Below are 27092 nucleotides of genomic sequence, written 5' to 3'. Positions count from 1 at the left end.
TAATGACTTCCATTAACCTTCACTCTTGAAAGATGGTAGAAAAGATTAACTGTGCATCTAGCATGATGCAAATATCACACTGTAGATTTTTACAGTTGCTGCATGGAGTTGGTGTTCTTCTACTCAGAGAAATTATTCTTATCTGTGTAATGTGTAAACTCTGTGTGTGAACTACCACTTGTCTGGAAAAAGATGGCTGGAGGCGTGCTACATGGAAACATTTCTTCTTCTCTTATATCTATATAACGAAAAAAACTTCTTGAGTATGACCCATTTAAATCCAATGATTCCAAAGTTTCCTACCACATTTGTATATGAAGTGCTGCGTTCAAAAAGAATTTTATTCTGAAAGTGTGAATTCCAAAAACTGGAAAATATAAAAACGCTCAATGCTGATGATCAAACTTCAGCCTGATGTGTGAACTGTTTGTGCTGTATTTTCGTGGAGATTTTTTTTCCCTTACACATCCAAAGCTGATTGTCACTGATTACATGGTTTGTCTGTACTTTTCCCAAAACTGCAAGGCTCTCTTTTCATAGTGCTGTATTTAATACTATCATCCAACGGTGTGCTCCTCTCCTGGAACATCTCAATCATGACAAGCCATTTTAGAATAAAATAAAATAAACCATGACTGAAATAAATATGATGTTTTTCATAACATTTTTATATCCTTTCTTGTATTGCTGTTTAGCTTGGTAGTCACTGTCAAAGCTGTCACTGCTGTTAAGCCAATGCTACTATCCGACATACATGACAATGTCAGCCTGCCATTATGAAACACATAATTAATCATCAATATTATTTTTTTTACACATTTATTCATAATGTGTTTGACTTACTTTTAACTGTAGTTAACTGTAGTTAAAGGTAAGTCAAACTGTAGTGTTGACCTCTATGTCAACCTCAGAGCAGCAAGGTAATATGACTGAATGATTCCAGACTAGTAGCTCTCACCCATTGGTGATGAAAGTTTTTGAGAAACTGGTTAGGCGGGTGCAATATCTGTTAGACCTGCTTCTGTGAGCTTATAGAGCAGGAAGAAGTGTCGATGCAACACTCAGGTAAACACTCTGCTAAATTTCTTGTCAGGCAGGTAACAGTATATCAGCGTGTATGTGCTGTTTTTATTCCATACAGACTGCAGGGATATGCGTCTTGAGAAATGTGTTGATGCTAAAATCAATGTGAGCCATCTAAATGATGATGACACTGAACATGGCCCTGTAGCTGATGACTTTATTGGTTGGTGCAAATATATATCTACCTGTGTGTTCTCATTTTTTTTAAAGACAGCTGAAGTCATTCCATGTGTTTAGCGTTTTAATAATTATGTTGTATCAATCTGTCCCTACAGTTTGCATTGTGGCTGGGTATGGCAATCTTTTAAAGTTCAGTGAAAACAGGCGAGCTAAGCCTGTCATAGTGGCAGCAAGGTAAACAGCAAGCACAGCCACAGGATATATATATATATATATATATATATATATATATATAGTAAGCCTGTTGCTAGCAAAGGTGTTTGTGTGTGTGTGTAAATAATTGTTTAAATAAATAAATTAGATAAATAACTTAATTAAATTAAATTATGTGAATTGAGCAATGCAGCAGGTATTGTGAAAGCAACCTTAAACTTTGCTTCAGATTTTTACCCAATAGGCTGAGGGTCATGTCCCCTCCTGAGCAGCCACTCTCTGGCCTGTTGTGCAGCTTATGCAGGCTGTATATCATGCAGACATAATTAATAGTAACAGAAGTGGGTGGCCCCATTCACAAGGTTACCAATGTGTAAGTACGAAAATTATCATAAGACACACGACCATAAATGTTTCCCTCATTCCAGACATAGGATTGTTAATTATACTACCAAACTAGCACTAAACTAGAAATGTGGCAATTATATGTAATAAATCTAAATGTAGATCAAATTGTGCTGGAAAAAATGACAGTTCAGCAAAAAGTTTTTGAACCTAACAACACTTCTTCATCTGACATCTACATCAAAAACGTATGTGTTTTACCACAATATATAGTACAAATATAGTACTATAATGCAGAATGTTGTCAGTCCACTATAGTTCATTTATGTAGTTGATGTAACCTAATATAACATTTGTAACATTTTACTTATTTGGCAGAACTATGTACTCAAGATTCTGCAGAAAGAATGCAAGTTTTTGCATCAGCTTCTAAAACTGTGTATTCAGAATATTGCATAAAAATTAATCTTTCCTAAATACACTGGAAAATGAAACAACTGATTCACAATTGTTGCTATTAATACACATGTGGACCCTGAACTGTGGTTATCCAGGCTGTAACATTTAAAGCTACAACCTCGGGCTGTGACCTTTACTGGTGACCCTCTTGTGGCTAGAGGCCAGAGACTTAGACAATCTGACAATACAGAGGTGATGAGGGGGAGGAAGAGCAAGACCTGAGTGCAGCAGCCAAGAGGGTTAAGCAACCTTTGTTTCATAAAATGTCAATACAGGGTGACGGACTGTACCTGCACACTTCCTACAGCGGAGTAGGCTGCGTAGGAGAACTGCTGCTTCGGCAGGTCGTTGGGTCCGCGCTGGTCGCAGGGGAGCCCGTTCGGCAAAAAACACTGGTGACCGGACCTGTCTGTGATGGTGTTGGGTGTGGGACCGGGCAGGCTGAGCAGAACGGTGTGATTGGATAGGTGGACGTCAGTCAAACCGAGCCCCACCCACTGGTTGTAGAGGTACCGGGCTCTGGATTCCTCACTGTCATCTGCCAAGCTGGAGAAAGACCTGGAAGGAACACAGCAGGGAGGACTGCCTATTACATCATGTAATGTAACACCATGGATTATTAACTATCTGTCAAATATATCAGATTTTTATACATTATTCTTTCTGTAGTCTGGGTGAATACCAGAAACTTTGATCTACATATTTCACCAATAGTTGGAATCTATATTTTTTTTGTTTTTTTCCAAAGTAGCTCAATAATTAAATGTTTTTCCAACTGACTACCAGTTCTATATATATGATCATACTCGGATGTTAAAAGGACAATTCATTGTTAGAATTATTGTATTTTCTGTTAAGTTAAAACCAACATTTAATGAGCATCTACCAACACAAAACACACTACCAAAACAGACAGATGGATAAACTATAGGCCATAAAAATAATAATAATTAAAAAACATATATATATATATATATATACACATCTGTACTCCTAACATTGCATTCCTTTTATAGTTCCATATCATAGTCTCCATATCATTTTTAGATTATGGCATCTGATTTATCAGACTGTGTTAAGCTTAAGGTTTGATCTTAAGCCAGGCCTGCTCAGTGCAACCTAACTTCATCACTTTAACATAGGGTTAAGGAAGGGGCTAAGTCATGCTAAGTGTATGTAATTCCGATAAACTGGCAGACTATGCAAGACTGCAGGGTTTTTTATGGAGATAAGGACATAAAAACCTTGACACCTCACAGTCTTTCAGAACAATGATACATGATCATGCAGTTGTGTTTCTAAGGTTCATGTAAACAAAGTAACATTAATAAGATCCAAACCATTATGAGACAAAAAAAAACAAAACTAAATACCGCTTGTGTAAATTTCATCCATAAGTTCCTTATGCTGCAAACCTCAACCCCCAGAAAGCACTGTACTTGTTGCATTAGGTCATTGCTACCAGGCAGGTGGTAAACTCTAGTGCCGGGAAAAAAAAATGCAGTTCCTCTGTTGTCCACTGGAGGGTGACTCCAAAAGTGACTGAATCCCCACAGATCTCTATGTTAAAATGTCCAACCTCACAGCCTGGTAATGAAGTCTATGACATATGCAGAGGTATGATGTAATGTAAATTGAGCAGCAATGTCCAACAAATGTTTTTATTGATGGTGAGTGTAAGGTAAGTTTTGTAAGCAGACTGTGTTGTTCATTAAAAACACGACTTCTAATGAAACAAAGGCAAAATAAAAAGACATTTAATAAACACCTAGGATTGGTCACTGTCTGAGCAGACAAATGGCGTGACGAATTTGCAATGATTCTGTGTTTGTTGTGTATTAGAACAGTAGAAAATCACCAGCACAGGAGACAGCACTGCAATACCCTCGCTCATTATATTGCAGAGATATGATGAAGTTCATAACCATGACATTACCATCAAGCATTTTTAAAAGGGGACCGCACAATGACATTCTCCTTTAAAATGGAAAATGTTAATAGAAGATGGCATTAAAGGCTGAGCCACAGAGAAATCCATTTGGCAGTTCAAAAATTGGGAATGATAATGGTAACACTTTAACTAATTGGTCTTCATAATCATCCTCTTTAGTTTTGCTATAGAAGTCAGTGTGTGTTGAGCGAGAACATCTTATTTTTTTCTTGCTTTCTCAGACAGTCTTACAATCCTCCCAGGAGCTGTCAGTCCCTGTCATTCCTGCTTTCCTAATTGCAGGAAAGAGATGTCAATAAATTTTGATCTAGACCTTATTTGAGCTTCCTCTGCTGGTTTGTTTTGGTTCTTGATGTTTACTTTCTTTATTGTTCTGACTCAGAGAGGAGTGGACTTGAAAGTTCAGCAATAAAGACGTGTCTAGATTGGACCGGCTGGTCTTTTCATTTTTTTTGTTTTTCTTGTTTTAGGCTTTAGTTCGAGAACACAAATATGTCAGCCAACACTGCACAAAACCTTCAGCTAGATATAGAAGATATCTCAAAAGTTATAGTACTAATAAATACATACATTTTCTCAATTGTGTGGGTCAATTTAAAAAAAAAATATTAATAAGTTGTATGCATGTATACTTTTTAGAATTCTTACAGGATGAGTCGAGTTGAGAGTTGTGTTGCAGCAGCTGCTTCATGTTTATGCTGGAGGAAAAGTGGAAATGCTTTCTTCACTACTAGGGGAAACAGCAGAATGTAACTATGTTGAAGATGTTACATTTGGTGCTTTAGGTGATAGTCACACATAGTTTTTGTTATTTATATCTTGAACCCTTTCCCGTGGTTTGGACACATCCTTTCTGCATATTGACTCTCAATACACACCTGCCTGTCGGAGCTAAAATTAAGCCCACATGCTCGCTAAAATGTATGAATGGAATTGCAAGCCAAGCGTGATTGTGCTAAGTGACTCAGTCATGTCTGTTAAGAAAGAGGATCAACTGGAAGATCAATAACATAAATGTGGGACATCATCAAATTGCCACAAAGCCACCAAGAATGCTTTAATTCCATGCATCCACTTCTTGAACCAAGAGGCAGGGTACACCCTCGCCAGTTCGCCATTCCATCTCAGGGCCAACACAGATAGACAAACAAAAATTCATCAATTTGGAGGAAGCCAAAGTACCCAGAGAAAATCATAAAGTACAAACCACTGCAGCACCATGCTGCCCCCTGCTTCAAATACCAACATAACTTTGTGAAGTGGTGTTTTATGCAGTGACCACAAATCAAAACAAAATTCTCCTTTTGTGTCTAGTCTACAAAAAGTAGGACCACACTTTGGGTGCCACTGTCTCTCAATCCACCTACGTAGGACTGTCTTGTTGGCGGGATACAAGTTCAGAGCTCCCACTGATTCTGCATTATTGTAAATAGTGTTTATTTATGCTGGATGGTCCCTCCAATCTTGGTCAAATCAAAGTCTTGTTCAGGTGACTTCTGCATCATTTAGAGTTTGCCAAGTCTAGTCTTGCCTCTCCTCTACAATAAAGGCCTATTAATAGTCCATAACTTCCAATCAAGTTGTAGACTCCTTTGATAGAAGTAAGTAGCACTTGAACCTCAATAATAGATGTCAAAAAAGTCTTAAATCAAATACAAATTCATTATTTAAATTATATTCTGCAAAATCTGCCACTATAGAGTACTGAATGTCAATGCCAGCATAAAAAGATGTGAAATCTTTCCAAATATCAGGGTCAAAATCTTTTTTTATGCATGGAGTGGACAGCTAGTATTTGTGTGTGCCTGTGCTTGTGTGTTTTGTGTGCGAGTGATATCTATATCAGTCTCAGCAGCAGATGGCCCAAACACACAATTGTGCCATTCTCTAGTCAGCAGGCCACGTCTCATAGCTCACCAGGAGCAGCAGCAGGAGGTGGTGTGTTCGCTGCTGTGTTTTCATGCATGTGCAAGCAGTGTGCGTTTCCTTAATGTGTATGTGAGACCTTCATCCATAAAGCCAAGCTGTTGGAAAGGCTCCCTGCGGCTTGGGACACGTGCCCATTTCTAACGACACTTCATGTCTCAAGTGACTTTGAGTGTGTCTGTGTTTACATGTGTGTGTGTCAGACTGCACAGCTGTCAAAGTGTTTCTGTTTTTTTTTTTTTTTTTTTTTATAAACACGTAACCCTAATGTCATAAAGTTAATGGATTTTTAATTCCCATTTCACAGTGGTGATTCCACAGACAGGATCTAACAGATCACACACATTCAATGATCAAACGCCAAACAGGGAGAACAATGAATGTTCTTAGTGGATTGTTGTGGTGTACTGTGACATTGGCACTGGTGTTGCTAAATTAATTTCAAGGAATTGGCCTTTTGTATATGTTCTAATGGGCCCTGGATGTGTTGATGATCGGAAAGTCTAAAAGCACGTATTACTTGATATTTATGCAATTTGCAACAAAGAATTTTACACTTTTATTAGGGTCTCCTGGCATCTACCGGAAGGGGTGTGACTTGGTCGGATGGTCGACAAATAAGTGTTAAGTGTTGTAAGTTGTAGTTCACACGGTAGCATGCTTCACCGCTGTTAAAAGTAGTAGACAGAGGCTGAAGGTAAAAATGGTTAATATAATTTGGTAAAACTATTGTGTTATACTGTTCTAAACTCATTAAAAGCAGTTATGTTTCGTTTAAACAAACATAAAATGAGCTTATTGGTGAGTTTAAGTTCAAATTAAATAATAATTACACATATTAAAAATATAATAGGACATAAACAAGACAATATAGAAGCAATGGCCACGAAACGTGCCAAGCTAACTGATACTAACACCAGTTATATGCTGCTTACATTTAGTCAGATATCATCATATTTTCAGTTTCAGTTAAGAGTAAATATTTCATGAATTATGTTAAATTTGAGCTCTTGGTGTTTAATTTGGTGCAGTTTACCACTTAACTTTCATTCAGCATCCTTGAACAGCAAACAGTGTTGAAGGTAACCAACTGAATAAACATGAACCTAGCATTTTTTTAGAGTGTGAAGATGACAAAATGTCATTTTAAATAAACTTCATTACACTATACAAAGTGTAATGTTAGCATAACCTAAACAATGAGCCCACAAAACACCTAATTAAAGGCTGTCAAGGTAATGCTAGGAGTAAGAGATGACAAGTCAACAAGTCATGCTAACGGTATATTTTTTTTATTTATTTATTTATTTATTTTTATTTAACCTTTATTTAACCGGGTAAAAAAACCTATTGAGATCCAGATCTCATTTACAAGGGTGACCTGGCCAAGTGGTCAGCAGCACACGTCAAGAACATTAGAACAACATTTTAAAGTTGGTAAACAAGATGAAAACAGATTATCCGAGCAGTAAAAATAAGTGCAGCAATAGAAAGATATCTTAAAAACTGCACTGATGAATGGATGCTTTTTGCCTAATGTGTAATAAAGAATTAAAAGTTTTAAATGAGATAAGCTCAGAAATTTTTACATCAGTTTGGAGGGTATTCCAGGCTGAAGGGGCAGAGTAGCTAAAGGCCCGCTTTCCTAGCTCAGTCCGCACATGAGGGACCTGCAGGTGGTAAATGCCACTGGAGCGTAGGGCATAGTGGCTGGTAGTTCGCTGGAGAAGAGTACACAGATAAGGTGGAGCCAAACCAAAGAGGGTCTTATAGACCAATGCCATCCAGTGGGTGTGCCTCATTGTGCTCAGGGAAGGCCACTCAGCTTTGGCATACAGTTCACAGTGGTGGGTGAGGCGGGTACAGCCAGTCACAAACCTCAAGGCACAGTGATAAACAGTGTTCAAGGACTGGAGGCATTTGGACGATGCAGTCATGTATACAACATCACCATAATCAATCAGTGGTAAAAAGGTTGCCGATACCAAAAGTCTGCGGGCTCTAAGAAAAAAAAACATTTGTTCCGAAAATCAAACCCAAGTTTCACCTTCAGTTTGTGGACTAAGTTTGAAATATGTGGTTTGAATGACAGCTCTGAGTCAAGTAAGAATCCAAGATATTTATAGCTGGTGACAAGTTCAATGTGTTTTCCTTGGAGTGTTGTTATTACCGGTTGGAATGGTTAATGATTAAAAAAAAAAGTTCTTGAGAGTAATATCAAATGTTCTGTTCAGAGAACACAATGACAACAGTGAAGAACTCTGTGCTCTTTAGATGTTTACGGCTCTTTCAAACCAGTTTGGCAAACGGAATGGAGGGTGTTTGATATCTCATCTCCTCTGAAGGACAGCGGTCACTCAGGGTCTTGGCATTTTGTGGATTTAGTTTATTAAAACTTTAATGGGTCCACGTTTCCGACTCCACTAAACCTGTCATTTACGAAGGTTACTAGACCGTCAAGTATCACAAGGAGATGCACGCTGGTTAAAGCTGATGGCTCTCTCTCTCTCCTGACATTTTCTTCACGCTAATACGATTGAGGATGGATATCATGTACATCATCTGTCTATTTATTTTGGTGGGGATATAATTCCAAAAGACAGTTGAGAAACTTCAAAAAAACACAAGAAAGCGTGTGTTCTTTCCATTGCTGTGTAACCTTTAACGTGCCTGCAGAGATGCTCTGATTGTTTTGAAGTTTTAATGCGGGATTCATTTGAAGCCCGGCGACTGTCTTTATCTGATGAGTGGATTGAATCCTCTCCCATGTAGCCTCTCTACCCCCATGGAGAATGATGAAAAAAAATCTGTTTATTCAAACTTCAGGCAGCTGCAATTGTTTCATGAAAGACTTTTTTTTTTCTCTCTTTAGCATCTAAGCTTTAATGAATTCTTTATTCACTATATAACTGACAAATGCAGAGCAGGAAAGAAACGGTCTCTTCATCGTGATTTTAAACAGTCTGGTCCCTAACTACCAACTTCAAATTCTGTGTAAGTCAAAAGCTTTTGTTTTTATTGAAGATGAAAAATGTTGCTTCAAAGTTTTTAGTTTTTAGCATCATTGCACCATCGCCTTTGAAAGAGGAACAGACAAATTAAATTCAACACAGTGTGCGCGGCCATTTTTATCGCATGTTTTATGCTTAGTATGATGATAATGTGTATGAGCTATTAGCATGAGAGTGGCCAGATAAATCACATGTTTTTTCTCATGCATATTGGGGATATAATTGCCTTAGTGAGAGCTCTGTGCGCGTTCTTAGGCCAAGCAGACTCGGGATACGAGCCGCCGTTGCCTCTGCTGGCAGCTGCTGAGGATATTATATCCCTGCGCCACACAATCATTTTAATAGCTCATCCTTTTTTTCTTTTTTTTCAGGAGACAATTGATTTTCTCTGTTTCCATACACGTTAGTCACATTTGATTTCTCCCATCCCATTTCCATTTGTCACATTTTAAGAGCGTGGCGCCTGTGCTCAGGCTCCGTGATAGAAAATCTTTATTCAAGTGCCAGGGTTGGTGTTACGGTGGTATCTAAGTGATGATGGAGGCTGCCAATAAAGAAGATTCAACACATCACTGGCAGTCCTGTGCAGTGCAACTCAGAAGGGAAGAATCAGAAAAGCGCATCAAGAGAGATCAATCACTGATATCGCGACAGGAGTCAATTCTGGAGCAGTGTTCCTCCAAGACGATAAAAATTAATCACCCTTAACATTCTCATGTAAATGAACGTTAGTTACATACTGTAACCTGTGTATAGAGGTAGCCCTGTGAGACTCCTTACATGCTCAGTCCTGATGGGTCTTAAAAAAAGCCTATCCCACAGATAGGGACCCTGAGAGCTGTACTCACATCCTTACAAGAGATTTGGTCAATTTTAATTCATGCTAAAAACAGGCAGTCATCCCAATCATCAGATTGCCAGGATATCCTGTATGGACATTGGCTGTCTTTTCCGACACCTGGAAATATTGGGCTCTTCTCACAATGTGAATCCTTAATGGACTCTACAGGTGCTGCAGGCCACCAGGACATTACACACCAAGGCAGTCCTCATCCATGATGGGATCCAAAAAGACCTCATGGTACATACAGGGAAAAAAAAAATGTCACGCCTAAAACCATGGTCATCAAAATTTCAGCGAGTGCAAAACTAAGTGCATTAAGGATGAGATAATAGAATGAACAGGGATGGCACATGTTCCACACAGCCATCAGATACATCTGTCTTCCAAAGAGGCTTTTAAAAGGCATAGGATTCATGTGATGTGGACATGTACGCTGTGTGAAAGCTGTACAATCTGAAACCTTCCTGACAAGATGACGTCCAACAGATGAACGTGTGTGTGTCTGAGTGTTTCTCCAGGTACCATAAATGAAAGATGAACCATTAACCTTTGTAAAACTGGTTTAGAGAATATTAGTACAAGAAGTAACTCATCTAGGCATCCTATTTCAGGGGCCAGACTCGCAGCCAGTGGCCGACCACAGAAGCTCCGCTTTCATAGTAGTGTTGGTAAGTTTGTGACACTGTGAGTGTCAGTTCTTTATCATATAAAAAAAAAAATAAAAGTTCTAAAAGTTTAAATACATTATGTAATGTGCATTTGTATTTACAAAGTATAATGTTCACTGATGGAATATGGAATATATGTAATGGGTCTTTTTTTGCCAATGAAATGCCATCTAGCCCTGCCCTACTGAGTACATAAGGGCTCATGGGAAGTAGGAAGTAAGCAGGAAGATGCGGGAAATTGAAGGTGGCTGGCGCCAGCAAGGGTGGACAGTGCAGGCTGGTGGATCTACTCTGCAGGGGTCCGGAGTGTGAAAAGAATATGCGGATTGACACAGGGGCTATGGCCCGTGGCGACCCGTGTGTCCGTCCTCGGCAATACCCAACTAGAGGACATACGAGGTGGGGGGCACTGTCCTAGGCCGACAAGACAAGAGACTCAGACTGTGCCAGGGGATAGCGCAATAGATAGCATGGTCGCTGTGGTTTATGTTTGTGTACGAAGTGGAGCAATAGAAAAACCCCCTTGGTATTAACATCAGCTAGCAACCCTAGCCGATTGTTACTCTTTTTACTGACTCTTGAACACTAAATTGAACAAATCTTTTTGTGAGTCATTTCGTTCATTTTGTTTATTTTTACAGCCTGTGGCGCTGTATCCCTCTGTAGTACATATTGCTTGCCATCTGGCGAGATAACGAATTACTCACTGACAAGACGTTCAATATGGCCGACTCATATCATAGCCCAACGTGTTGTTCATAATGTTCATAATGTTCTTCATACACACCAAGGTATACAGAAGAACATTTTGTAAGTACTGAGCCAGCATCACAGGTAAGAAAAAGAGACAGCAACATGGTAGATACACAAGGCAAAACACCAACAAGTCCTTTGAACGGATCCACCATGAACAAGCACGAGAAGAGCAAGGAGTATTCTGTGAACAGTCCTTTCACATTCACAAGGAACCAAAAAATCAACTTCAATAAAACAATTACAATACATTAGCACGGAGGTTAACAACATGTCATGCTTAAAATTGAGCCTCCTATTCACAAGATACAATGATCTCATTAGATGGAAATATGTGAATCTTCCATGACTTCAGGCACTGCTTTCCTACGAAACATTTCTGAGGCTAGGTGCCTGCCATCTTGGCAGGGCCTAAATCCACCTAAACTCCAAATACAGGCAAGGTGAAGAAAGTGAGATGGGCTGGTTATTGTATAAAGAGGAAACTTGCACCGAGACATCATTGGCCTCCCACTGGAAGTGACAATAAAGCTACTTTTTATGCCTTAATAGTCAATATGAGTTGAGTTACGGTATATAAAAATTCACCCCATACAAGTTGTTACACATTACTTCTCCATTCTTTACTCTCAACTCAAGTGATGATCTTTTTCCATTCTCTTTCCGAAAATTAGATAATGACATGAGCCACTGATTAATTGTCTCAATTTGCACCACAGGTGAAGAGGAAACTGTTATTCTTTAGTTCCAGCTGAGCTATTTTTTTTGGGTTGTGAACTACTTAATCTTTGGTCAAACCCTGTAAAATGCTCAAATTGGGTGCACCAAATGGAACTGATCCAATTCTCTAAGGGTCACAGAGGTGCTGCCTCTGTCAAATCTGTATTTACAAAGGTAGTTATGGCTCACTAAAGGTAAAACTTACCTTATCTAAATGTAACAGTATGCTGCTTCTTACCATTTCACACTCAATATTCCACTAAACGGTCAGTGTCAAATGATGGCACGGCATCCTTTCCCTCCCCTCGTCTGAATGTACATATGCATGTGTGAATGTTCTGTCATGGCAGTTATAAGTCTGACAGAGCAGAGAGAAATGAAGACAGAGTTCAGAACCAGACTGACTTTAAGTAAAGCAGCAGTTAAAGGACTGTTTTGTGCTGAATGTTAAACAGGTCTAGTGGTGCTGCGCTCAGCTATGCTGTTGAATAGTAATGCTCACACACAGACAGTACATACACTGTACAATTAACCTTTGACACCCCTGCACAAAATATTACATTTTGTTCTTTGAATCCTGATAATAAGGGCAGCCGGAAGATGAGAGTCGGAGACATTAAGAAAAAAAAAACAAGGCAGTTTAAACCACTTGCAGCCATCATAAGCCAGGTTTGAACAAATCTAATATTGTGTTAGGACCTTGCCTAATTGATGAATTTAACCCTACCCTTTGACTTGCTGGAATCTCATTTCCTTGCACTAATGAAATTCAGTCAGCTCAGTGCTACATAAAGTACATAAAGTTGCATAAACTCAATTAAAGGGCAGCTATATTTGGTGAAATAGATGCAGACAGCAGAGAAAAAAAACATGTAGAGCTCGAGGTTTTTATTTAAAAAAAGGAAGAAATTATGGACACAATTGACAACTTAAAAGTCAAGAGTTTGTTCAAATTCAACAACCATCTAAACCAGTGGTGGGCAATTATTTTTTATGAGGGCCACATAGACTTCCATAAGAAAAGCAAAGGGCCACGTTTTTTTCATAAATAATAATATAAATTGGAGACCACTGGCGCAGTATGTACCTTTATAAAGTACAGTACAGCAGCATGGAAGAGACAAGGAGGGTTCGAAAGACGTTACCGGTAATGCCGTGCTGACAGCTGACTTTTGCTGCCTTTGTTTAATATTGTGTTCACGGTCTGCGGGCTGCATTGAAGACGCAAACAGGCCGGGTAAGGCCTGCGGGCCGTGCTTTGCCCAGGTCGGATCTAAACCATAAATGAAAGCAGTCATGATCTGGTATCATTGCGCAGAATCCTCTGAGAAATTAGGCAACAAGGAAGTGCCAAAACTGCAGTTCCTGGAGTGACCACTTGAAGGTGGCTCCACAGTCACCTACAACAGAGCCCTTCCATAACCAACCTAAACATGCTCCTAACTGTTCAGTCTACACCACCTGTAGTTCAGCTCAAAACACGTGGCTGGATATCTGGCATAGTGGGCTTGTGAGACGTCCAACTTACCCATAATGTAAATATTAGAACACAAAACTAGTGTCTCCTAAACAAATGAGAGGAGGGACATACAGATGTCCATATATCTACACTAAAAAAAGATATGGCCAATACGTAAAACTGGATATCACACAGTGCTAAACACAGAGGCCTTGCTCCATATACAGAGCATTATTATCCAAGCAAAAATACCACAAAAGTTATCAGCTGTACTGACCTGCCTGCACTCTGAGCCTGAGACACATCCACCTGCAGCCTTCTCTGCTCCACACACCTGTAGCTGCTTCCCTCATCAGCCCTGTGAGCTCTGCGTGCCTCTGCAGCTGCTCCTCATCATCTAATTGCTCTGCGGGCATTTTGAAAGAAAGGGTTTTCCTTTCATGTGACTTTAGCTGCCTACACTCAAGAGGATTTTCAAATCTTATCTGGGGCAAGTTCACCTGATTTTCAACAATAAAATAATTTCTGTGTTCAACCTATTTAAGTGTTTCATTCCAAATATAGTTTCACAATAAAATCAAATATCAAAAACATATCTATACTGTCAGACTGACAGAAGAAAGAAAAGAAGAAGAAAAAGACTTACATCATAATAAGAAGTATTCAGATCAAAACATAGAATAAGCAGAATCTCAGTAATAAAGCAAAGAAATACACAAAGGGGGAAACTACAAAAAAAAAAAAAAAAAAAAAAATACAGATGATCCTGACCCTGTAGCTGTGTTGTGCACATTCAATTTAAACCCTAATCTGGATGGTGGAGCACCTTGTATTTGAACTCTAGCAAATAAAAACCTTGGAGGTCATGAACCTGACCCAGCAGTGCCAGGTCAACAACCTGCTATATGTCAACAAAACCAAAGAGCTAACTGTGGACTTAGGGCGACCACAGAAGACAGATTACACTTCACTGAGGATCAACAGACCTTCTATCTATCCACCTCATCCACCCCAACCTAACCACCACAACTCTGTCTCATCACAGTACAACATGCCTATATTACATTTAAGTAAAATCAATCAACTCAATTTTATAGTCAACTCTGGTAACACCTACTTTACATTACACTACACTGGTAATATATAAACTGGTATATTTTGTAAATATTTGGTATATTTTCATACCTGTACACGGGTCACTTAAACACCCAAGGAGGTCAATCACATGTCTGACTGTCTGGCACACAGCTCTTATTCCATTGCTCTCTTGTGTATTTGTGAAGAATGATTTAGTAAGTTTCAGGTACAAAGTAAACAGCTAAATTAAATATACCTCTATATACCTCTTCTAACAGGCCGCTGTGAATTCACCTACGACATCCATTACGACTCATTCTCTAGCAACACATGGGCTCGCTTACTGTGTAATTCCTCTCTGACCTTGACATCATTATGAGACAATCAATCATTAGGTGAGAGGTCATAATGCCTTGGCTCCTCATGTGCAGTATCAACCTGACCTCCAATATAATCTGTTACACAGAACCATCTGTGAGGTGTGACCGGTGCTTTCAGAAGAACACTCTGCACGTGACTGGATTAACCATTTGCCTATTACAGTCTATTAACTTAAACCAATCAGATCAGAGACCTGCTATAGAGGAACCGCAACAAGCCACAGAGGCTCTTTTAAAGTGAGCCTTACATATTCTTTTTACTGTGTTTGGATGATGTTTCTGTAAGGTCTGTCGCACATGCTATTGTCTCCATAGCACACAACCAGATAGCTTATAGCCTGGCCTGATGCATGTGTGCTGTTATGGAATGAACTGTAGAGCTTTTGTCATGCTTCTGACTTGCATTTCATTGTACAACCCTATCTGGGTTTAACTTAAATCTAAGTTAAGCTAAGCTAATCTTGAGTTTGTATTACATTTTAATAAACACCTTTCTGGTATGAATATGAGCATGTTTTATATCTCAGCTCAGACATTTGGTACAGTTCAAACAAAATAATAATACAAAGACACACAGATGAGAACATCAGCATTCACAGATGAGCCCACTGAATTGTTTGAAGATCGAGGTGTAATGTCATGCATGTCACGACCTGGTGTTTATGGTTTTGGATTTCCTTGTTTTGGGTTTTTAGTTTAATCTGTGTTTAGTTATTGTTATTTTCCTGTAGTTCTGGTGTTTTGTTTCCTTGGGTTTGTGTTTAGTTGTCTAGTCTTGTCTTGTGTTTCCTGTTTTACTTTGGTAGCCCTGTCCTCCCTGTGTATTGTCTTGAGTTTTGCTTCCTGTGTTTTCCCTCCTTGTGTGATCGCCTGCCCCGCCCTAATGTGTGCCACCTGTGCCTTGTTGTCTTCCCTGGTCCCTTTGTATATAGTCTGTGTCTTCCCCACATTTTAGACAGGGAGGAAAGGTGGTATGAAAGAGGAGTTAAGGAAGCCATCTATGTTAAACTGGAAAAACCTTCCCTTAACAGAGGTGGTGGCCTCAGACATCATCTTTCTACCACATACAATGCAGTGATTCCATCCATTCCCAGGAAGTTTACACATACTCACAGTAAGAACAAAGGGCTGTCAATCAGTCCCCCTCCGGCAGTTTCATAGTCGTTAGCCAGTCGTTAGACTCACCTGGCCCAGTCAGCCAGAACATCACAGGTAAGTATGGAAACATTTAGTGCTATTGTTTGTAAGTTTTTTTTTAAAGTTTTACCCAGACCCACCCACTGAGGTCTGTAACCACATATAAACCATGTTTCCCCACCAAACAGTTAGAACTGATGAAGCTGCTTGGATGAGCAGCGAAACGTCTTCTAGAAAACCCTACAAGTCCAGACGCCTTGCTTCAATCTTCTCTACGTATGATGATGACCTGGATGACTGAGAATCTTCATCAACATCTTCCCCTTTGTCTTTGCTAGTTCGTCTCGTCTGGTGTAGGGTTTTGTTTTGTTCCATGTCTCGTCCATGTCTCGTCCATGCCATGCCATGCCATGCCATGCCATGCCATGCCTAGATCCTCGCCTACCTCATGTACTTCTGCCTGACCTCAGCGTGCTCCAGGTAGAAGCCTCGTTCATGCCTTGTTTTTTGCTCTTGCCTTTTATGCCATGTGCCGGTTTTTCTGAATTTAGTTTTGCCACGCTAGTGTGATTTTTGGTTTTTGGGTTTTGTATCGTTTTGCCCTCCTGGCTGAAATAAAAGACTGTTTTTTTGAACATCTAAACCGCTCTGCGTCCTGCAACTGTGTCCGCTCCTCATCCACAAACCCTGACAATGCAGAGTTTCGACATATTTACTCCTTCAAAATTACATTATTAGGGTGAATTAAGTTTAAATACAATCATGACTATACACTGAGGAGAACACTACTTGGATAAAGAAATGAGACGTGCAACCTTTCGCCCACACAAAATCCATTTTCATAAGGATGGAAAAGTGCTGGGAGGTATGACACACATGACATCGAATCAAAGCCGCTCACTCTCTGAAAAGAAACTGCTGCACATACTGAAGAGATAAATGCAGGGAATGTATGATTTATGCAACAGAAAAAAAGAACATCTCTCCCACTCTGCTTAGAACACTATTATTTCCAATTTATGGCACCGAGTTGACATATAATATGTGCCGCAAAAATAAAGATTAAGAATGTCTGACATGTTCGACTCTGATATGTGTGATTTTGTAGAAGCAACGGTGACAATGTTTAGCAACATGGAGCCCCACATGGAGTGTAAAGGTGGTAAAACAATTCAAAAATGTTCTCGGACAGGCTTTCAGCTGGCCATTTTTTACACCTGTCCAAGCAAAACAATAAACTCAAAGATGCTAAAATGCTCTAGAGGTTTTATCTGCTGTGTATTCTTTAAAACTATTGATTTTCCTGCTTCAGCAGTAAACACAACACTTGAAACAGAAATGAGGAGACAAATGGCCACGAGTCCCACGGTTCATCCAGAAATTGAGTGCCTATTCATTATTACGTCTTCAAGTGCTATGACAGCTTAGCGGGAATTCCACTTAATCCAATAATAATACTCGAAAAGAAATTACTGGCACTTGTGTCTTTTGTTAAATGACTGCAGAAATTAGTCCTAACTGACCAAAGGCCTGTTTCCAGGTAACACATTAGCCTTTCCAAGGGTTCCATGCTTAAAAACACATGCACATGAATAAACATCCAGAGCTTCTCAAACTTTAAGGCTGTCTATGGTTACTGAATGGGTACACGCATACTGTATCTAAGATTAGGTGCTTGATCATGAAGATTCTTAGACTTTTTACCATAAGTTTTTATCACTTAGCAAGTCTGGCGAACAGTAAGAAAGAGAAACAGAAATTCTTATTGCAATATGAAGGTGGGGTTAACCCCTTTGATGACTGTGATGATTATATTAGAACACGATTAGCTATCTTGGTGTTGAGATCACTTTCATTTCAGTTATTATAATTTGTTGCAGTGACAATACAGTAAAATAAAGAAATTAATTGCTTCAATAATCTTCAGGAGTTCTTTTTTTGTAAATTACACTCTGAGGTTTAGACCTGTCTGATAAATTTATTAAGATAAAAACTATTGCTGAGGCTAGAAAATGAAATGCTTTCAAACAAAATGTGAATTGGAACAAGTTAATTAAACTAAACCCAAAACAAAACAAAATATTAACAAACATAAGAACTATATTGTGTATATGAGAAATACAAGAAGACGCTGTGAATCTATGCATGAAAAATAACACAATTGCACATACATTGTACATAATGCTAAGGGAACATATAGATGTATTGTATTAACAATAATTGTGTTTATGCTAATGCATCATACTGCCCAATGGGCCAATACAGTGTTAGGTTTTCCATTTCTTATAACAGATGCTTGTTCTAACTACTGTTTGGCGTGTGGTATGTATGCAAGTGGAAAAGAGAGTGCTTTATTTATGGTAACAAATACACGGCAAGGTTAGTTGACATAGTCACACAGCGTGGAGGAAGGAAGGCTTCACAGCGCAGGAGACAGAGACAGAATAATGTATTCTCTGAGAGACATTTCCACATGATTACACTAACTCTGAAATGACTGAAATGAGAGATTATGGAGATTTGTTGAACTCTTACAAACATTTCATACATGGTTTTGGACGGTGGGTTTTTATTAGTTTATTAGTTTATTAGCTGTGACACTGGTAACATTAATGGCAATGGCAGCATATTACATCTTTTAGTTTTATCTGAGACTTGTTGATTCCAGTTAGAGATCAGATGTTTGTGTTTAGGTTCAGCTTTTACTTGATCTATGTGTAAAATAACGTGGCAAAAGTGAATGTCATACTTTAAAGGGATGATTGTATCACATCACTTTGCCTTTTCATGTCCACATTTGATGTTCAGAAGCAGATCTGACCATGGATGTGGCCTTTGCTAAAAGCCCAGACATTGCTTGTGGTAATGCTCAGTCCAAATAAGGACAGGTATGGGGTATGCTAACTTTCAGTCAACAATAATAATTTGATTGAAAAATGACTTTCACTTGCAGTTGTCATATCTGATGATACCACTCTTGGTTACCATTACAACAGGTTCCTGCCCACACGAACACGTAGAGGTGTGACTGTAGAAATAAGTCCACATGTTTCATTTCCAAGGAATAAAAATAAATGGACCTCTTGTTATGTTCCCCGGGGAGGATTTGCTAGCATTAATGTGGAGCTTTTCTACCAACTCAAAGGCCCCGTTCACACTGGAGTCAATCTAGCTAGAGTGGGATTGAATCTGGATAGCCTTTAAGCTGGATACATTCAGACCTATTTTTAAATCTGGCTATCACACACGTGTCTACGCTCAATCCAGCTTAACGTAGCTTCTTTGGTGTCCTCCTGACCGCTCGGTGGTACCTTGTAAAATTCAGTCCGTTCAGGAGGACAGGGTGTGTGCTTGCGTTGTGAGTTTTGTTTTTGTTTTGTTTCCCCCCGTGTTGTTCGTTCTTTCATTTTTTTTTTCCCCGGTTCAAAACACACTTTATATCTTTGTAGCTCTGTCAAAAATAAACTCGGGGCAAAGCTGTTGTAGTTCGACGGATGTGTACACATGGCTTTTGTACCCGGACACTGTCCCTGTGAACCCAGAAGTATGACGTCTTTAGCGGGATTCGCATTTGATTAATATATACGGATACGGCCTGAATGCTCTAGCCAGACTGATTTCCCCAGTGTGAACGGGGTCAAAATAATGTACACTGCTTTACATTCACACAATCACACACCAAGGGTACAACCACTGTGTCTTGCCCAAGGACACATCAGCATGCTGCTAGGGTCAGGGATTAAACCACCATCCTTTGAGTTAGTGGACACTCTACCACCTCATCTTTAGCTGTCCAGTGGACCTACATGTGACACCTAAGGCAAGGAGAGGACACATCCTCACTGCAGAGAAATACATACAGTACATGCATGCTGTTTGTAGAAGCTGTAAACTATAGCTTACTGCTGACAGTTTTGGAAAATGTGTATTGTTGCTTAATATATATATATAAAGTGAAAAATGATAGCAGAGATAAAGTTTAAACAGGTTGTGTAACTTTGACACAAGCCGAATTAAACAACATGTGTGAGATTTCGGATGACAGACTGACAGATGACTCCTGGCTCCCTGAAAAGAGAAGTTCAGGTGATCTTGCATTTCTAATGTCAAAATAATTGTTGTCAGGCTTACTTTCTCTGCGGCTGAATGAACTCTGAAAAGCCTTCACAGCTGCCTGTTCCCCATAGCGTGAAATAGGAGGATTAAAAAGGAATATGATCTAACAGAGTAACTGACACAAACTTCCAAGATCAAGCGGTGGTATGATATCAAGCAGTGAGGCCCCCTTTCTGGAAAAAAAAAGGAAAAAGAGCCTGCTTAAGCAGGCTCTGTGGGCTCATATATAATACGGCAGTTCAAAGGCCTGCATCTCTCATGGTATGGGGTTGCATTAGTGCCTTTTGTGTGGGCAGATGTGACACATCTGGAAAGCCAACATCAATGCTGAACAGTACATAGAGGGTCTAAAGCAACATATGCTTCCATCCGTCTCCTTCATTTCAGGGAAGGCCTTGCAGGACAATGCTACACTACATACTGCATCCATCACAACAGCATGGCTTTGCAGGAGAAGAGTCTGGGTGCTGAACTGGCCTGGTCCAGACCTGTTACCAAGAGAAAACATTTAGCATATGAATCGCAAAATCCAACAACGAAGGCCCAGGACTGTCGAGCATCAGACCAGAATAGGACAACTCCAGCAACTGTTTTCCTTACTTCACAGGCAGTAGTAGGCAGAAAAAGGGATGCTACACAATGATACCCACGTCCAAACTTTTTTGCGATGTTATTGCCATCAAATTAAAAATGAGTTCATATTTTCCATGAAATAAAAGTTTGATGATGAATGCAGCATCATCAAATAACTTTAAAGTGATCAAGACATTGCTTGCCCTCTGACTTCAGGTAGAAGCTGTTCTGTTTTAAGAACCATGTCATTAGCTAACTGTTAATAAATTTATGTAGTACAGGCTATATTTTACCATAAAGTCTTTATTTGTACATGTGATTGTTGACAGATTTTCCCAGCATTTACCCTGCCTTCCCAGACTTCTGTACCATGTCAATTCGAGTAGTAAGGACTATCTCCTCCTGATAACCTGATGCATGACAGTGGTTTCCATAGTAACAAAATGTAAACCCAGCCTTTCGCAAACAGCTTGCTTAAAGGCAAGGCGGTAACACACACAAAAATAAAAAAAATAAATGAAAATACAAGAAATATGTAATATGAAAAATATTATTAAATAACATCTTGAAGGATATGGGATGGGATCTGTTGAAAAAAAAGATCATGGTTTGTGTTCGACATATCTTTCATAGTGAGATATTTGTCAGTCTAAGGATAAAGGCAGAGCCCCTACTGGGCTTGGCCAGTCTAAATAATCTAAAACAGTCTAAATAGTCAAAGAGGCTCAAACACTAAGCTCTTTAATTTTTTTGTAGAGCTGGTACTTTTGAGATGAGGGAAACACATCACAATCAAAGGGATTCCAGCTTTTTGCTTCAGTGTATCACATTAAAAAGTGAAGGAACAAACAGAAATCAGCTCCATATATTAAACAATGAACATTAAACTGTGTCTCTTTACGCTAACAAGGAAGTATGAGGACTCTGCAGTCTGATTCCACTCTGATGGTGTTCATGAATTTTGAAGAGACTTTTGATGTGATGTGGGTGGAGTGTTAAAGCCGGTGGGGATGCTTGGTCAGATTAAATCAAAGATGTCAGGCCAGCTCTATGGCTGTAGGTCACCACAGGTTATGCTGCAGTGAATGACCTGGAGCTTCATACGTCTCCATGGGGAGCTTTGTGGTTAAAATGACTGTAGGAACAACATCTCTCAACACCTTTGAATGGTTTATGGAGGAACACTTACCACTGTGATGATGGTAGGGGCAAGGCATTCTGCTAGCCTAACAACTAGCATCAATCAAAGAAGGCTCACAACTTGCCATGAAAAGCACAGAGAGAGAAACACAAAGGGACTTGAAGCTATGTTCAGTTTATTAGGATTATTCTGTTCTGTGTTTTATAGATATAGCACCCTGTGCACCCTCATATATATTTATATAGCATTGTGCTGTGCTGTGGTTATCTCTGCCATAAGGAGGCAAAGTCAAAAATACCAATCAGCTTCATAGTCATTAATTAAGTTATTAGCACACTGGAGTGTTTAGCAAATGTTGTCTGTGTTTCCCTTATCATTTCTCTGCTATACGCCACTGCAGTCGTCCCTGTCCTGTCTCAAGGCAACATTTCAACCAATCACTATTGGAAAACAGCAAATAGGTGTGTCCTCGGTGTCAGTTAAATTCCCATACAGGGCTCTAGAGTGCGACCATTTTGGGCGCACATGCGACCTAATTTCTCAAAGGTGCAACCAAAAAATATCAGAGGTCGCACCAGTACGACCAGCTGTAAGAGGGAGATACATTCTCCGCGACTCTCAAAAGTCTCCAACAACAGACACACATTGGGCTCATATCGTGGTCTGAACCAATCAGAGACGGTGAAGGGAGGGACCTCCGTGTGTGTATCTTTGAAAACGTGTCTGCTGCGGTCAGCCGAGACCGAAAATTCAGAAGAAGAACGCGGACATATGCTGCGCAGAGCGGATGCTGTGTGATAAAGCTTGTTCCATGCAGCACGAGAACAGAGAGCTCTGTTCGTGTTCCCAAGGTGACGAGAACAAAGTCCGTTTCGGCCCGGACTTTTTAAAACGTGTGTGCAGAACTCATACGGCCCTCTGACTGTAGCGCGCAGCGCGCACACAGACAGACAGGTATTAAAGACGTTTCGCTGCAGAAACCGCAGTTTAAGTGAACATGCAGCGGAGGAGCAGGATTTGTTGCTACTATGCGGGTTTTGATAATTTGCTGTTGACCTGAATGAGTGATGATAACGAGCCGGTCATGTTCAGGGAGGGGGCGTGACGTGCTCGTAGCATCATAACAGACTGAACAGCAGGTCTGAGGACAGTGTTATCTGACCTGTGAGGTTCATCCATGAAGGCTGAGTCACTCTGAATGACAGCAGTCAGCTGGTTTAAGCAGTTATAGAACATGGTTACATGACGAACGCCCATTTAAAAAGTATTGTTATTATCCTGCTATAGTGGAGCATTGTCTGTCAGTATGATGTCTGCATACAGCTAAACTGTAACAGACAGAATGAAGAGTCTGTCAGCTGGAGCTCAGCTTTAGAAAGAGAGGAGACAGAGGCAGAGAGGAAGAGAGGAAGAGGTGAGGAAGATGAGAGAAGAAGTACTGTAGCTGCATTAGAAACGTGAATCTCAATCACAGCTATTAAATAAATAAAGGTGTATATAATTTAAATAATTTTTAATTCCCATTGCCAGATAGATAAGTGAGGAGCGACAGCCAGAAAATACAGAGAGAACGCAAACAGGGAACTGAAGAGTGCTGTAACTTTGAATCTTCATGATGGATTTCTGACAGGCAGACTTGTTGGATAGTTTGTCCATAATTTGAATGAGTACTATCGGTACATGTATTTGTTTATTTTTATTTACCTGTGTTCATTAAACAAGGTCCAAAGTCAGTTTAGGATGATATGTTATTATTAAGCCCGTTCATATTTCCTAGAGATCAATTTTTGGACCTCAGTATTTCTAAAACTTTGGCTACAGCCCTGCGAGGCCGTCAGGTAAACAGTAGATGTAGCTGCAGATGATGAGAGAAGATGAAAAGAACTTCTGCGTTAGGATAGGTGTCAAGTTAAGGCCTGATCCATAACATATATGGACAGCATTTAAAAAACAAACTGCTGTGTGATGTGTGATGCGGTGCACCTAACTTTTGTGCCGGTGCACCCAAGAAAAAAAGGTTAGGCGCACCGGTGCAACCAGTGCAAAAAGTTAGTCTAGAGCCCTGCCATAATCATCAACTCTAAACACCAACACATTGTCATGCACAATGGATTATAGTTTAGCGTACCGTGCTGCAACTTTTTAATGCCTTTAGGAAATGTTCCTTCTCTGACAAAGTACTAATCTTGTTAATGTTCACAGCCGATAGCCGCTGAGGCCTAAAGGTGCAAGATGTACAAAAAAAAAAAAAAAAAAGCTGATGTTATGCTCTAAACAAACCACAGAGCACATCTGCATGACTTTAACATTAGCACCTGTTAGCACAGCATGCTGTAGCTGTTTGGACGTTATGCAATTTACTCTGTGTCTATGTATGCTTAATTAGTCGCTTTCTAGCAACTGTTATTGTTTTAAACATGGAAATTAGGGTATTAATTTCTACATTTAGCAATATATAAATAATTTATTTTGTGAAATGTAAAAGCATTAGGGACAAGAGAATAAAGAAGGAGTATCTCCTCTGCACAGCATAGGCTGGTTTCACTGAGTAAAAAAAGTATTAGCAATAGTAAGAACACCCAATGAATTAAATCTAACAGAGACATGAATATGGAATGTAAATTGATAATGATGATGTAAATGATATTATAATGACATATATCCACACTAATATTTCATCCGCACCCTGTTTCCCACTGCCTGGTCTGTCGTCTGACTGTCCAATTTTCCATCAGTCTATTTAGGAACAACATTAGCAATTCAGCGCAGGGCCCTTTCTTCTTCAAACACAACAGTGTTGCAGCTCCGTATAAACAAAATCAATCCCTCCTCCTCTCTCACTTTCTCTCGCTCCATTTACCAGGTCATGGTGGATCTCTAGCTGTGTGCTAATTGGCCCAGCTTGATGTGTTAGCATTGATTATTAACCCCTCAGAAACTCCCAGCGGGAAGGCTTTGAATGTTGAATACAATCACAACACTAATGCCTTGCTCAATTTTCCATGTGCCTCCTGCCTGTGTGCTTCTTCATGTTGCTTCTTATGCTGCCATTCCTCCCTGCACAAAGTCTTTTTTCACCCCTGTGATCTCTTGCTCCTTTCCTATCATTCTACATGTGACTCTTTATTATTCTCCTTCAGTCGCTCAGTCGCTTAATCACACACTGACAGTAAGTATGTGGTTGCTGATTGACTTGGAACAGACAGACAAGTTATCCAAAGTTTGTGCATGAACTTCCTGCTGCTCTTTCAGTGCTAGGTTCTAAAGAGACTTTGTATTTAAATGGTACTATGTAGTTTTTTAGGGTTCATATACATTTTCCAAAGTAAAGTTCAAGCACTTTCAAGGACTGTTTTCTAACATTTCCAGCACCTAACAGCAAACAAAGACATTATTACAATTAAGAAATGATATAATGCCATAAACAACAAGAAGTTAGGTGCTTGGCAATGTCACTGTCAGGAAACATGGTTGTAAAAACTCTACAGTCACATGAATTGTAGGAAGACTGGTTGGTCATTTTTGTTATCCAGTTTTGAGCATCAGATTAGATCTAACAAAGGATTTTCTGGTGCTGGTAGACTTCCTGGTTGTCTGACGTGGATTAGCCCTGGTTGTCTCTGTGGATGATAGAGGGGAAACTTCACTGCCACTCTCTACATAGTCGCTGACGTGGATGTTCCTGTCAGGGTTTCAGGTTTGAGCCAGGGCTTTTTGTTTTGAATTTGGTTTGTGTTTATTTGTGCTTGTGTTACTTCCTGTTTTATTTTGTTATTTCATGTTAAGTTCTGTATCACTGACTCTCCTCTCATTTCAGGTGTCTTGACGCCCCCTCCTTGTGTTCTCCCTCCTCCTCCCGGTGATTACCTGATCCTCCCTCATGTGTCACACCTGTGTCTAGTTGTCTACCCTGCTCTCTTTGTATTTAGTCTGCGTCCTTCCTGCACTCTGTGCCAGTTTGTCTCGTCTCCTTGGGGAATGTGTGTGTGCACATCACCAGCCTTGAACTCGCGATCCTCTGGTAACCTTGCCTTGTTTTGTTCTTTGAACTCTCGCTTTGAGATCTTGTTTTGTTTTTTGCATTTTTCCACTTTAAGTGTGATTTTGAGTTTAGACTTTGAACTGTTCGCCCTCCTGGCTTTTTAATAAAGACTCTGCTCAGAGTACTGCACTGCATTCTGCGCCTGTGTCCTCTTTTACGCTGAGCCCTGACAGTTCCTGTGCTGTTTAGTGAAGAAATAATTGCTAAAATAATCAAGTATTATTAATAATATTATTAAGGAAGATGCCACCACCAGCTCTTTTAAACCAACTTTAAAGGACATTATTTTGGGATTGACAGCCACGCAGAGACACAAGTGTCATCCAGAAGGGTTTCACTTCAGACTCTTGAACACGTTCTATGCATGGTTTCATTTTATGAAATGCAAACTATTAAGTCGGATAGTGAGTTGTTATAAAACTTTAAACTTTTAAGCATTTTCAAGCACTTTGTGCAACATTCAAGCTGCAGCATTGAACTCTCTCAACCAAACATTTTTAGTTTCACACATCAATCAGCGCCTGCATCCTCACAACCAACATCTGAAGCTGAAACACTTCATTAAGACATATTAGAACACTAGTCATACAGGATTTAAAAAAAAAATGTCAAACTCACCACTGATACAGTTCAGTCTGCTTCAATCCCACAGCATACAAAGCTGTTTGCAGCTGCCACCTTTACTGTCACTGACAGACACACTTACATACACGCTATGACTAAGTCTGCCTATTACCACCTGAAAAACACTGCTAGGATCAAGGGTTTTCTGTCCTAACAAGACACAGAAAAAAGTATTCATGCATTCATTTTCAGTAGGATAGATTATTGTATTGGCCTACCCCTCACCTATGGAACAAACTTCCTGAACACCTAAGGTCTGCTCAAACAGTCACTTTATTTAAGTCAGGCCATGTTTACTGCAGTGTTCTGGTAAATGTATATATAATAATCCTAGGCTGTCCTAACTGCACTCTTCTCATTTATTTATTTATTTATTTATTTTTTTAATGATTTTAATTCCCTTCCTATTTTAATGTTTTAAAATGTTTTTTATTGTGTGAGTTTGTCATC

General features: G+C 39.6%; 1 protein-coding gene across 1 annotated transcript in view; it reads right to left on the bottom strand.

The window, feature by feature from the left end:
• Positions 1-27092, bottom strand: part of naaladl2 (N-acetylated alpha-linked acidic dipeptidase like 2) — a 282516-nt gene that overhangs the window by 219107 nt on the left and 36317 nt on the right. The window contains exon 4 of the mRNA XM_028404275.1: positions 2511-2778. Coding sequence (XP_028260076.1) covers positions 2511-2778 — 268 coding nt within the window. The remainder of the gene's footprint in view (positions 1-2510; positions 2779-27092) is intronic.

The sequence above is a fragment of the Parambassis ranga genome, chromosome 4 (assembly GCF_900634625.1).
Source record: "Parambassis ranga chromosome 4, fParRan2.1, whole genome shotgun sequence".
NCBI lineage: Eukaryota > Metazoa > Chordata > Actinopteri > Ambassidae > Parambassis > Parambassis ranga.
Note: the sequence above shows the minus strand (reverse complement) of the source record. Positions and strands in the feature narration are given on the sequence as shown.